We start from the raw sequence: 13,291 nt of genomic DNA on the forward strand, positions 1-13,291 counted from the left end.
GGGAGGGAGGGGTTAGCCTCAGTTCAGGTAGAACTTGGTTATTTAAAAAAGAAAGTAGAGTTACCATAAATTAAGTCTGAATGGGTAACCGTTGTATGTGTAGTGCCTCAGGGCTGTCTTGGGACCTCTGTAACTTACCAGAAATATATATACAAAACTTACCATATAGCTTACCATACACATATATATATACACAAAATTATTTTGACACACGAATGAGAAGCAACATTTGAAAACGTCCGCATTATACAAAAATAGGGCAGGAAATGCATTCAAGGCTCAAAATAGCTACAAGATGGTTAAGATCTGCTTTCAAAGTGGAGACAAAAGTGGTAGATGAAGTCTACTGACAGGAGTGTGTTGTCCTGGGGTTCTGGAGTCCTTTTGTTCTGGGAGGTTGAAGTCCTCAAGTCCTATGGGTCATGCTTCATTAAAGCTTAAAAAATGGTATTATGTAAACTGAAAGTATTTTCATATTGTACTGGAATAATATATATATATATATATATATATATATATATATATATATATATATATATATATATATATATATATATATATATATATATATATATATATATATATATATATATATATATATATATATATATATATATATATACACATGCAATTTGGATGTGAAAGTCACCTTGAGTCTGACAACAATAACTGGTAGAGGGCGCATGTTTCCCCTTCTGCGGCCAGACAAATGATTCCTCCCCGACCCAAAATAACACAAGCGAGATGATTAATAACGGCTGTAATTAGAACTCCAAGTCTGGCCTCCGACCGCTAAATTTAAATTATACTAACGTGATAAGCTTTAACGAGCTGAAGGCAATATGTTCCCACACGCCATATTGGGGGAGACATTACCTTACCAACCATCCAAAACGACTGTAAGTGAAAAATGACATGTAGTAAGCGGGAGTATCCGGATGGGTATATAAGTGCATACAAGCACTCCCAGCCCTCAGTGTACTTCAGGCTCAGGATACGTCCGGACTGCGTACGTGCCTCTCTGTGACTTGTGTTATTTGGTGGAAAATATTCGACTTGGAAAATTTCTCACTTTTTTTTCCCCAAGTTTAAGTTGAGAGTTCCAAAGGGAACTCGATTTAATCATTGTTATGGGTCGATGAGTCATAATAACGTGGCGGAAGTATGTTGACCAGACTACACACTAGATAGTGAAGGGACGACGACGTTTCGGTCCGTCCTGGACTATTCTCAAGTCCTGGACCATTCTCATCGACTTGAGAATGGTCCAGGACGGACCGAAACGTCGTCGTCCCTTCACTTTCTAGTATGTGGTCTGGTCAACATTGTTATGGGTGATCATTGTTTGCTGGAATCGGTTTCTGACCAAACCAAACGCTACTGTTCGCTTTGCTCTTAAATTGCCTATGCATGTAAGCATAACTATTCAAACAACATATTTATGAATACCATCAAAACCAAATTAAAACACACAATCAATTTATTAAAAATATAAAAGGAATATAAACCCAAATACAAATTGCTTTCACATTCACAATGGGGAAAAAAAAATATTTTTAAGATGAGCTATACAGTGAGAGCGGCTCGCCTCTCTCCCTAAAGTGCCACACCCACCACCTTACGGGAGTGCTGGCGGGCGCTCCACCCACCTTCCGCACCACCCACCTACCACTCCACCCTCCTACCGCACCACCCACCTACCACTCCACCCACCTACCACTCCACCCACCTACCACTCCACCCTCCTACCACTCCACCCACCTACCACTCCACCCACCTACCTCTCCACCCTCATATATGGTTTCCCCACCACAGCTACACTTTTCTTACCACCTCCAGCCCGACTGTGCCAGCCACGCCAAGTGCTGGCAAGTACTTTCACAAATTTCTAAATATAAAACTTGGCAGATAGATAAGGTGTGGGTGACAGGGGGTAGGCTGGCTAGACATAGGAGCAGTCATCAGTATATGTGACCAGTGCTGATACTAATCACAATATTTGTACTTTGCTTAAACTAAAAGTTATGCTAATCCAAAATGTTTGAATTATCTGATATCGCATACTAAATCAAATAATACATTTAACGTTCATATTATACATATATTATATATTTTTTAAAGAACAGGGAACAAATCCACAAGGGCCGTGACGAGGATTCGAACCTACGTCCGAGATCATCCCAGACGCTGCTTTAATTGACTGAACTACGACATGGTCAAAAGAGTTGAAACCAGAAGTTGTACCTAACTTACTTGGATCTTATTCATTTGTTCATTTGATACATCACGCTATTGTGATTTCTGTGTGTAAAGAACAGGGAAATTTAATTACGAGTTTTGTGTGAACGAATCATCCTTCGTATTGTCTCATACGTCCAGGTAAATTATATTATTAATGACTTCTCCAAAGATGAGTTTCTTTATCTGCACGACACGTTTAACACAGGTGTTATCATAAGGACGAGGAAACAAGAACAGGTCAATACTATACTCGGTCAGTAAAAAGCCAAAACACAGGGACGAGAGGTGTGGCTAAGAGAGCGTAATAAAACTGGCAAAGTACGAAAGTCAGGGAAACTTATTTGAGAGTTGGTTATACCATCATTGTCCCCCAACTAAAAATAATAAAGTACAAAGAATCTCACGCTTGTGGGACTGTTATAGAATTTCACAATCTTATTGCATAGATATAGTGTGAAGTTATTGATGTTATGGGATGGAATTGAAAGCCATCTTCAGTTCCTTTCAAATGACAGGAGCGGAAGATGGAGTACATCATTACCACCACCAGTGAATGGGGAACACCTTGTACAAATTTGCTTATGGGTACAAACTAGGTGTCTTTCAGGCCCTGTGTATATTCAGTTATATATATATATATATATATATATATATATATATATATATATATATATATATATATATATATATATATATATATATATATATATATATATATATATACCATATCTGACCGTATAAGATATGGGGGTTATTGAACTTTACTGGAAATATTAGTATATACATATATAAATGGGTAATATTACTTAACAATAATTGGACGTTCTTTCTAGTAAGGTGAAATTTCATGAGTAATTTTTTTCAGATCTGAAATCACTCCACCATGTGTGACGAAGACGTGAGCCCCTTGGTTGTGGACAATGGCTCCGGCATGGTCAAGGCCGGCTTTGCCGGTGACGACGCTCCCCGCGCCGTCTTCCCCTCCATCGTCGGCCGTCCTCGTCACCAGGGTGTGATGGTCGGTATGGGTCAGAAGGACGCCTACGTCGGTGATGAGGCCCAGAGCAAGAGAGGTATCCTGACTCTCAAGTACCCCATCGAGCACGGCATCATCACCAACTGGGACGACATGGAGAAGATCTGGCATCACTCCTTCTACAACGAGCTGCGTGTTGCCCCTGAGGAGTCCCCAGTCCTCCTGACGGAGGCTCCCCTCAACCCCAAGGCCAACCGTGAGAAGATGACACAGATCATGTTCGAGACCTTCAACACCCCCGCCATGTACGTGGCCATCCAGGCCGTGCTGTCCCTGTACGCCTCTGGTCGTACCACAGGTATCGTGCTCGATACTGGTGATGGTGTCACCCACACCGTCCCCATCTACGAAGGTTACTGTCTTCCCCACGCTATCCTTCGTCTCGACCTGGCTGGCCGTGACTTGACTGCCTATCTTACAAAGATCATGACAGAGCGTGGTTATTCCTTCACCACCACGGCTGAGCGAGAAATTGTTCGTGACATCAAGGAGAAACTTTGCTATGTCGCCCTCGACTTTGAGAATGAGATGAGCGTTGCTGCAGCTTCTTCATCCCTTGAGAAGTCCTACGAACTTCCTGATGGTCAGGTCATCACCATCGGTAACGAACGTTTCCGCTGCCCAGAGTCCTTGTTCCAGCCTTCCTTCCTGGGTATGGAATCTGTTGGTATCCATGAGACAGTCTTCAATTCCATCATGAGGTGCGACATTGATATCAGGAAGGACCTGTTCGCCAACAATGTTTTGTCTGGTGGTACCACCATGTACCCTGGTATTGCTGACCGCATGCAGAAGGAAATCACAGCTCTGGCTCCCTCCACTATCAAGATCAAGATCATTGCTCCTCCCGAGCGTAAGTACTCCGTCTGGATCGGTGGTTCCATCTTGGCCTCTCTCTCCACCTTCCAGTCCATGTGGATCACCAAGGAGGAGTACGACGAGTCCGGACCAGGCATCGTCCATCGCAAATGCTTCTAGGATGAATTTTAATTATACTGTAATGTTAGGTGTGGAGAGGAAAAATACATATAATAACCTTACAATACTCTTGCATATCAGTTATTCCTCTTTATTGCAACTGCAATGTGCATTTTTTACTGCATCTTTTATCATTGAAAATCATAAAGATTTGCTTTTGTTGTAGTTTGGTTATCTCGTGTCCCACACAGGCATTCTTATGAGTAATAAGTTTTTTATATACAAGTAACGATTTACTTGTTTATATACAAGTAATAAGTAAATCTCATTCTATTTTTGAACTTACATTGATCATAATTAACTACCTAGTAACAGGATTATCTAACCACTTGGACTGGTCGGTACAGCGACAAAATCGTATCTTGCAGGTCGCTGTTTGATCCCCGATGGTTCAAATAGTTGAGCACCATTCCTTCCCCCGACCAATCCCAAATTTTTCTCCTCATATTCTTTCCAAGTGATACATAGTCGAACTAGAGTTGCGCTTTCTCCTTGATAATTACCTTAACTTACCTACCTTTAGTATTATATTCAAATATTTAAAAGCTCTGTAAGATACTAAGATTCTGATAGTGACACCTGACATATCGGTAAACATCCAGGAATGATCCAATTAAACCTTAAAGCGATACAGTGTGGAGCGGAACCCCTCAATAAAGTGAAGACTATACACCCTTTTTCACCCTTTTCCAAGGTTTTAAGAGGAAACTTATACTCATGATGACCAGACCACACACCAGAAGATCGGACGACGACGTTTCGGTCCGTCATGGACCATTATCAAGTAGATTGTGATAGTGGTCCAGGATGGACCGAAACGTTGTCGTCGTTTCATCTTCTGGTATTTTATTTGGTCATCATATCTTCAGCCACATTACTGTGACTCATCGTCTGCAACTTACATATTAAGCAAAGAGAGCGAAGGAACAATATGGAATATTTATGATAGGGTTTGCAGAATAGAACAAGCACAAAAAGACTAAATAAGAAGAATACTGAACGCAGACGAGGAGTCACAATAACGTGGCTGAAATATATTGATCAAACCACACACTAGAAAGTGAAGGGACGACGACTTTCAAGAATTCTGAACATTTGTGAACAGCCGCGCAGAGAAAGCGTGTGGAGCCAAGGCATATAAGGAACATGTGAGATGACGGAGGTATAATCACGTGAGATGAGAGGGGTCTTACCTAGTGAAGATGAGTGATCATTATCAAGTGAAGTGACAGATTAGTAGTAGATGAGGGTACGGGGCATAAGTTGGTTCAGGTACGGGACAAAATGATTACAAGAGTTGACAGGACATTAGAAGTGGGGCGAGCCATGGGTATGATGGGCCGAGCTGCGGGTATGAAGGGCCGAGCTACGGGTATGATGGGCCGAGCTACGGGTATGATGGACCGAGCTTCGGGTATGATGGGCCGAGCTACGGGTATGATGGGCCGAGCTACGGGGTATGATGGACCGAGCTTCGGGTATGATGGACCGAGCTACGGGTATGATGGGCCGAGCTTCGGGTATGACTGGCCGAGCTACGGTATGATGGGCCGAGCCTCAGGTATGATGGGCCGAGCCTCAGGTATGATGGGCCGAGCTACGGGTATGATGGGCCGAACTACAAGGTATGATGGGCCGAACTACAAGGTATGATGGGCCGAGCTTCGGGTATGATGGACCGAGCTACGGGTATGATGGACCGAGCTTCGTGTATGATGGGCCGAACTACAGGTATGATGGGCCGAGCTACGGGTATGATGGGCCGAGCTACGGGTATGATGGGCCGAGCTTCGGGTATGATGGGCCGAGCTCGCAATCGGATCGCAAAATTGACGTGATGGCCCGTTCTCTGTTCGTGGGTGCTGGGTTAGGTTAGGTTCGGGCAATTTAGTACAAGAGTTTAGTGACGTTGGGAACGCTGGAGAGGACGGACTACAGGTGGAGACTGAATACCCACATGAGCTACAGGGACGTTAGAAAGAACTTTTTCAGTGTCAGAGTAGTTAACAAGTGAACATAAGAAAAAAAGTAACTGCTGAAGGCCTATTGACCCATACGAGGCAGTTCCTATTTATAACCACCCAATCGCACTCATATATATGTCCAACCTACGTTTGAAACAATCGAGGGACCCCCACCACCGCCGCGTTACGCGGTAATTGGTTCCACAAATCAACAACCCGGTTACCGAACCAGTATTTACACAAGTCTCTCCTAAATCTTAACTTATCTAAGTAATACCCATCGTTTCGTGTACTGTCTTGTACTGATACTTTTAATACCCCATTAATATCCACTTTGTTAGGTGGAATGTGGAATTCCACCTAACAAAGTTAGGTGTTAGGTGGAATTCCACTTGACATTCCACTTCGTCAAGTGGAATGCATTAGACAGTGATGTGGTGGAAGCTGACTCCATATACAGTTTCAAATGTAACTATGATAGAGCCCAGTAGGCTCAGGAATCTGTACATCAGTTGATTGACAGTTGAGAGGCGGGACCAAAGAGCCAGAGTTCAACCCCCCGCAAGAACAACTAGGTGAGTACCTAACGTGCTCGCAAAAGCCTCGAGCAGACATTAAAGGTATTGACTGCCTTCCTATGATACACAATGTCTCTCTCGTCACTTGTATACCTCTGCAACAGGACAACACATTTGTACCCAAATTGTACTGACCCCTCAGAGACTGGAGCGTATGCTACGTGATTCTCGCTCAGAGGTACCGGGTTCCGGCCTGCGAACACAACGTAACGGTCTCTAAAAATCCCTTGTTACTACTTGTAATATAGTTGTAACATCTTGTTATAACGTTTTTATGAAGTATTAGAACGTCGTTACAACTTGCTATATTGGTTGTTACAACTTGTTAGGTGTTAAAACGTGTTCTAACGTTATAGCAACGTCGTAGTTTCGTCGTGTGTTTGGCGGGCGTCTCCATCACAGCAGAGTAGTCCTTTAGAGGCGAGGCAACTAGGCGGAACACAATATACGATATGATTTACTTTATAAAAAGTTATGTGAAATATATAGGCCTAAGCTAGGTCTAATTGACTGCTAGAATTAGACTATAGGCATTCAGTTAGACTAGCTACGGTTTAGCAGTTTAATTACTTATGATTTAAGAATTTCAATGCTTTTTAATACACACAAAATTTATACGGATGACGCATCAGTTATGTGCCTCTGTAACCCTTTCCACTACCGCCCACAAGATGGGTATGGGGTGCATAATAAATGAACTAAGTGAAGGGACTGTTTTTGTTGCAGCTGCTGGCGTATGACGCCTGACTCGTGCTCACAGGTGGCTACATTTATGTCTGTGTCGTCTTCTCCAACCTCAAGTGTGGTGTGTGTGTGTGTGTGTGTGTGTGTGTGTGTGTGTGTGTGTGTGTGTGTGTGTGTGTGTGTGTGTGTGTGTGTGCGTGTGCGTGTGTGTGTGTGTGTGTGTGTGTGTGTGTGTGTGTGTGTGTGTGTGTGTGTGTGTGTATGTGTGTGCGCGTGTGAGCGCGTGTGTGTATGCGTGTGTGTAATATAAACATAGCCATTCACACCTATATAAATGCATGCTATATATTCGCTTACATTACACCTACATACACATTCAGTCATAAATATGCCATTTCCTCAACACAAACACAATTTACCAATACACACACACACACACACATATACACAGTTTAACCAATAAATAAGACACGCTAAACATGAGTACAGTGAGTGCAACATTACAGAAGCCTCCAAACGCAGCTAACTCATCGCCCACACCCACCTACAAGCAGTACTACCCAAATCTTAGAATTTGGTCTCGAATAAGCGTGAGGCAAAAATAAGTTTTCTTACAGTGGGAAGTATTACAGTCATTTTAATGAGAAGCAACTATCAAGGTAAAAGCGTAGACCTTACATATCCTCGGGTTGCCACAAACTGGCTACCATTTTTTGTTGAAACATTATATTTTCACTCTCAGAATAGAAACACAGGTGGCATAAATATGTTCTAATTCAAACTACAGCGAGAAGGGAAGATATATATATCTATCTTGGTGACTTTATGAATAGATACGACATACATTAATGAAGAGGCAGCCGCTGCCAGCATTGAGAAAAGAATAGTGGGAACTCTCTGAACATCAAGCAGGCTAAAGCAACTGTAAATAAAAAATACCTAAATACAGTGAGGGAGCAGTTATGGGGCCATAGTAAGCAGGAGTATACGGGCGGTATATAAGTGTGGTGAAGCAGGGGCGCCATCTAGTGTACTTCACTCTCAGGATACCACTCGGCTGTGTACGTGTCCCTTCACCATCACTGTGTTGAGTTCGGGATAATCGACATCGACATATTTTCCGCTGCGCACTTCACGGCTTGATAACACAGCGTACAACAACTGCGTAACATACAAGTTAATACGCATTAAACAAGCAAAAGCATGGGGACATTCTCGTTAATGTTTTGCTTTCGGAAGGGAACTGGAAAGGCACAATATCACTGAAATTGTTGACCAGACCACACACTAGAAAGTGTAGGGACGACGACGTTTCGGTCCGTCCTGGACCATTCTCAAGTCGATTCAACAACTCCAGGTCCAGGATGGTCCAGGACAGACCGAAACGTCGTCGTCCCTTCACCTTCAAGTGTGTGGTCTGTTCAACATACTTTAGCCACGTTATTGTGACTCGTCGCCTGCACATCACTAAAATTTCCGTTCAATGACCCAGCACTATTAGCTTCAGAAAAATGGAGTTGTAAACAGTGAAATACGTTTCAAACACATCATAATTATATAAAATATTTTCTCAAGTGCTTCCAAAACAAATTTCTCCTTAATATTAAATGCTAATTATTATTAAATGCAACAAATGTAAACAGAGCATAGAGCGAAAAGTTAAGTTAGAAAGACCACTTAAAATAACAAAGTTTATTATAACTCTTGTTGCACTTAGGGGGGTCGAAAGCCTAGCACGTCGAATTTCAGTCCAAAGAAACACCTGACAATTTGAGGTTTAATACTTCAGCTACGCGACCAAGCGTCACACCAACGACCGGTTTAAATCCATCAATAGCTTTAACAAAATCGGCATCCACTGATTTTGTTTCCCCTCGTAATTTGCTGATGCAACCCTTGAAATTTGGATTCCTTGGACGAGACATTCGTGTGAGAGAATAGATACCTGTGTTATATGTGCTCGACTGAAGTGACTGACATCTTTGTAAATTGTGATAATGTTTGAAACTAAAGGAGTGCAGTAAATATATATATATATATATATATATATATATATATATATATATATATATATATATATATATATATATATATATATATATATATATATATATATATATATAGGAAAGGTTGCAGTGCTAATATTTAAAAATGTCCTTTACCCGATAATAATTTTCTATTTCCCTTGTTATTTTATACCTAAAGACCAAGGTGAACCATGAATGGCACTCGATTTGCAAATGAAATTTCATGATATATGGGAGAAAAATTTGCTTTAATTCAAGAAAATTCCAAAAATCCACTTTTCACTCAACTTAATGAATTGCGTATTTCAACATTATGCTCCATCCACTTTCTAATTACAAATTCACCACATAATGATGGTCAAAATATTTGGAATTTGCAACAGACACGGGTCGCTGGATTGTTTCAAGCGTGGGTTTGACATACATACGGATACGTTTGAGTGTATAGTATGGAAGTGCCTCATAGGGGCCAATAGGCGTTCTGTAGTGTTCCTTATTGTTATGTTCTTATAATACCACGTCAGTAAACATAAGAATGTGGCGAGAACCGTTTGACTCGTGGGTTTGCAACACATTATCAGAGCACATTAATCCATGACCAAACCGATGCTATTGAAATTCCATATTGAAACTTTGAGTGTTTACCCGAGTAACACCGAAACTGTTCTTCAAGCAACCCGTTCTCCTGAAGTACGTCGTATTTTGACGTGTCCTAACGCCAAAGACTGACGTACTAAAAATGGCAGCTGCTAGCGAAGTTGATGTGATGTCCCGTTTTCTGTTCGTGGGTCCACGGGAAGGTTAGGTTCGGGCAATTTATTCAACCCCTCCTCCTTATAGCACGTCGCATTTTGACGAATACGTTCCCTAAGGGCAAAAACTGTCGTGCTAGAAAACGGTAGCGGCTCGCGAAATTGACATAATGACCCGTTTTCTCTTCGTGGGTACTTTGGTAGGTTAGGATAAGAGCACGTTAATGCGACAGTTTCATGACGTTGGGAACACTTGTGAGAACGGGCTGATTTAGTTCAATAGTTCAGTGACGTTGGAAACGCTTAGGAAAACGAGCTGCTTCAAAACCATGGAAATCAAGAACCGTCTGTTTATGTATTTTCTGTGTGTTGTTATAACAATTATTTTAGGAGATAATTACATATATTACAAAACAAGCACTGATGGAATTTCAAAATTATGGTTGATTACGTTTGTGTTGTGCAGAATCAATGAAAATTCCACACTTCGTTCAATAATATTCATTGCAGTTGATATGGTGCATTTCACAAACTTGACCACGACAAAGATAATAATAATACAATTTTTGGCTAAGTAATTAAATAAAAAAATACAATCTGTTCAGGAAAATATTATGTAGATCATCTTTACCGACAAACTGCAAATATGTTTAAATTAAAGCTCTAAATTCACAGTTCTTTCAAAAAAAGTTTCAGGTAATACTGCAATGAACACTACTTGCAAAAAAGTAACTTTCAGTGCTCCAATATAAAACTCCTAAACATAAACTTATTTTCTGCAGACCTCTAGCACCACTCCAACATGTGTGACGAAGACGTGAGCCCCTTGGTTGTGGACAATGGCTCCGGCATGGTCAAGGCCGGCTTCGCCGGTGACGACGCTCCCCGCGCCGTCTTCCCCTCCATCGTCGGCCGTCCTCGTCACCAGGGTGTGATGGTCGGTATGGGTCAGAAGGACGCCTACGTCGGTGATGAGGCCCAGAGCAAGAGAGGTATCCTGACTCTCAAGTACCCCATCGAACACGGCATCATCACCAACTGGGACGACATGGAGAAGATCTGGCATCACTCCTTCTACAACGAGCTTCGTATTGCCCCTGAGGAGTCCCCAGTCCTCCTGACGGAGGCTCCCCTCAACCCCAAGGCCAACCGTGAGAAGATGACACAGATCATGTTCGAGACCTTCAACACCCCCGCCATGTACGTGGCCATCCAGGCCGTGCTGTCCCTGTACGCCTCTGGTCGTACCACAGGTATCGTGCTTGATACTGGTGATGGTGTCACCCACACCGTCCCCATCTACGAAGGTTACTGTCTTCCCCACGCTATCCTTCGTCTCGACCTGGCTGGCCGTGACTTGACTGCTTACCTTACAAAGATCATGACAGAGCGTGGTTATTCCTTCACCACCACGGCTGAGCGAGAAATCGTTCGCGATATCAAGGAAAAACTTTGCTATGTCGCCCTCGACTTTGAGAACGAGATGAATATTGCTGCTGCTTCTTCATCTCTTGAAAAGTCCTACGAACTTCCCGATGGTCAAGTCATCACCATCGGTAACGAACGTTTCCGTGCTCCCGAATCTCTATTCCAGCCTTCCTTCCTGGGTATGGAATCTGTCGGTATCCATGAGACCGTCTACAACTCCATCATGAGGTGCGACATTGATATCAGGAAGGACCTGTTCGCCAACAACGTTTTGTCTGGTGGTACCACCATGTACCCTGGTATTGCTGACCGCATGCAGAAGGAAATCACAGCTCTGGCTCCCCCCACCATCAAGATCAAGATCATTGCTCCTCCCGAGCGTAAATACTCCGTCTGGATCGGTGGCTCCATCCTGGCCTCTCTCTCCACCTTCCAGACCATGTGGATCACCAAGGAGGAATACGACGAGTCCGGCCCAGGCATCGTCCACCGCAAGTGCTTCTAAGAAGTACACTATCGAAATCACATGTGAATTGTTATTATTGTTAATATTTTATCTATATGTTTCCTGCATACAATTTTTTGAATGTGGGCATATCTGTTAACAACAAAAATAAAAGTAATTACTGTGGAAGAAAATGTTGTAATTATAGTCCATATTTTTACGGTTTTAAATTGCTCTGTATACATGGAAAATAATTATAAGCGAGAATGGAAAACAAGAGGTGCATTATATTAGTATTTTTTATTTTCTGAAAGAATTTGACAAATAAAAAAAATATATACATATGTCTAATGATGGTCTGGTTGTGTGAGGAGATTATATGCTCCTTAATGAAGCCGCCTTGTTTATGCATTGTTAATCGCCTAGAAAGAGACGTTGTTGTCTTGGTTATATACTGAGATCTTCGGGGCTGACAGTCCCCAAATGGGCATGTGAAGGCATAGACGTCGTTAGTTTCTTTCAAGGCGTTCTGTTTGGTGTCTGAAGAGTTCTTCATGAGTAGGTTGGCCGTTTTCTTGTTTTTGTAGTAAATTGTTCATTGTATCTTCTGATTTGTGTCTGTGGGGGATAACGTTCCTATTAATAATATCTTTCAGGACACTTTCCCCGTTTTATGAGCCGTCGAAAAGAAGTTTCTGTAAAACAGTCTAATAGGGGGTACAAGTGTTGTGCTAGTTGATTCCTCAGAGGCTGCATGGCGTTTCACCTTTCTTTTAATGACGTCTTCAACATAATCGTTAGAGAAGCCACTTGACTTGGACCTGCCTTACCCTACAGAGTTCTTCGTCGACCTGGTTCCAACCAGAGCTGTGAGTGAAAGTTCGGTCGACGTAAGCGTTGACAACACTCCTCTTGTACCTGTCTGGGCAGTCACTATAGGCATTAAGGCACATTCCTATGTTCGTTTCCTTAGTGTAGACTGCAGTGTGGAAGCCACCATTCCTTCCTGTGACTGTTACGTGACTCCTTGAAAAGGCAGCTTCCCATTACTCTCCATCTCGTAAGTGAAACTTAACACCGAATTTTGCTCGAATGCCTCCTTCAGCTGCTGCAAACGGCTGACGTTTGAGAGAGAGAGAGAGAGAGAGAGAGAGAGAG

General features: G+C 42.4%; 3 protein-coding genes across 3 annotated transcripts in view; 2 read left to right on the forward strand and 1 right to left on the reverse strand.

The window, feature by feature from the left end:
- Positions 1 to 13,291, reverse strand: part of LOC123751289 (actin, muscle) — a 242,720-nt gene that overhangs the window by 73,224 nt on the left and 156,205 nt on the right. The gene's annotated exons all lie outside the window — the stretch shown is intronic.
- On the forward strand, positions 976 to 4,322 carry LOC123766838 (actin, muscle-like). Its single transcript, XM_045756235.2, has 2 exons — positions 976 to 1,009; positions 3,107 to 4,322. Exon 2 carries the CDS (start codon positions 3,125 to 3,127, stop codon positions 4,253 to 4,255), a length of 1,131 nt encoding a protein of 376 aa, XP_045612191.1. The 5' UTR covers positions 976 to 1,009; positions 3,107 to 3,124; the 3' UTR covers positions 4,256 to 4,322.
- LOC123766837 (actin CyI, cytoplasmic) lies at positions 8,421 to 12,327 on the forward strand. The gene is made up of 2 exons (XM_045756234.2): positions 8,421 to 8,542; positions 11,043 to 12,327. The coding sequence occupies exon 2, from the start codon at positions 11,063 to 11,065 to the stop codon at positions 12,191 to 12,193; it is 1,131 nt and encodes a 376-aa protein (XP_045612190.1). The 5' UTR covers positions 8,421 to 8,542; positions 11,043 to 11,062; the 3' UTR covers positions 12,194 to 12,327.

The sequence above is a fragment of the Procambarus clarkii genome, chromosome 60 (genome assembly GCF_040958095.1).
Source record: "Procambarus clarkii isolate CNS0578487 chromosome 60, FALCON_Pclarkii_2.0, whole genome shotgun sequence".
In the NCBI taxonomy this organism is placed as follows: domain Eukaryota; kingdom Metazoa; phylum Arthropoda; class Malacostraca; order Decapoda; family Cambaridae; genus Procambarus; species Procambarus clarkii.

What these genes read in the sequence shown, in the direction of transcription:
- LOC123766838 (XM_045756235.2), top strand. Translation starts at nt 3,125, where the DNA reads ATGTGTGACGAAGACGTGAGCCCCTTGGTTGTGGACAATGGCTCCGGC.
- LOC123766837 (XM_045756234.2), top strand. Translation starts at nt 11,063, where the DNA reads ATGTGTGACGAAGACGTGAGCCCCTTGGTTGTGGACAATGGCTCCGGC.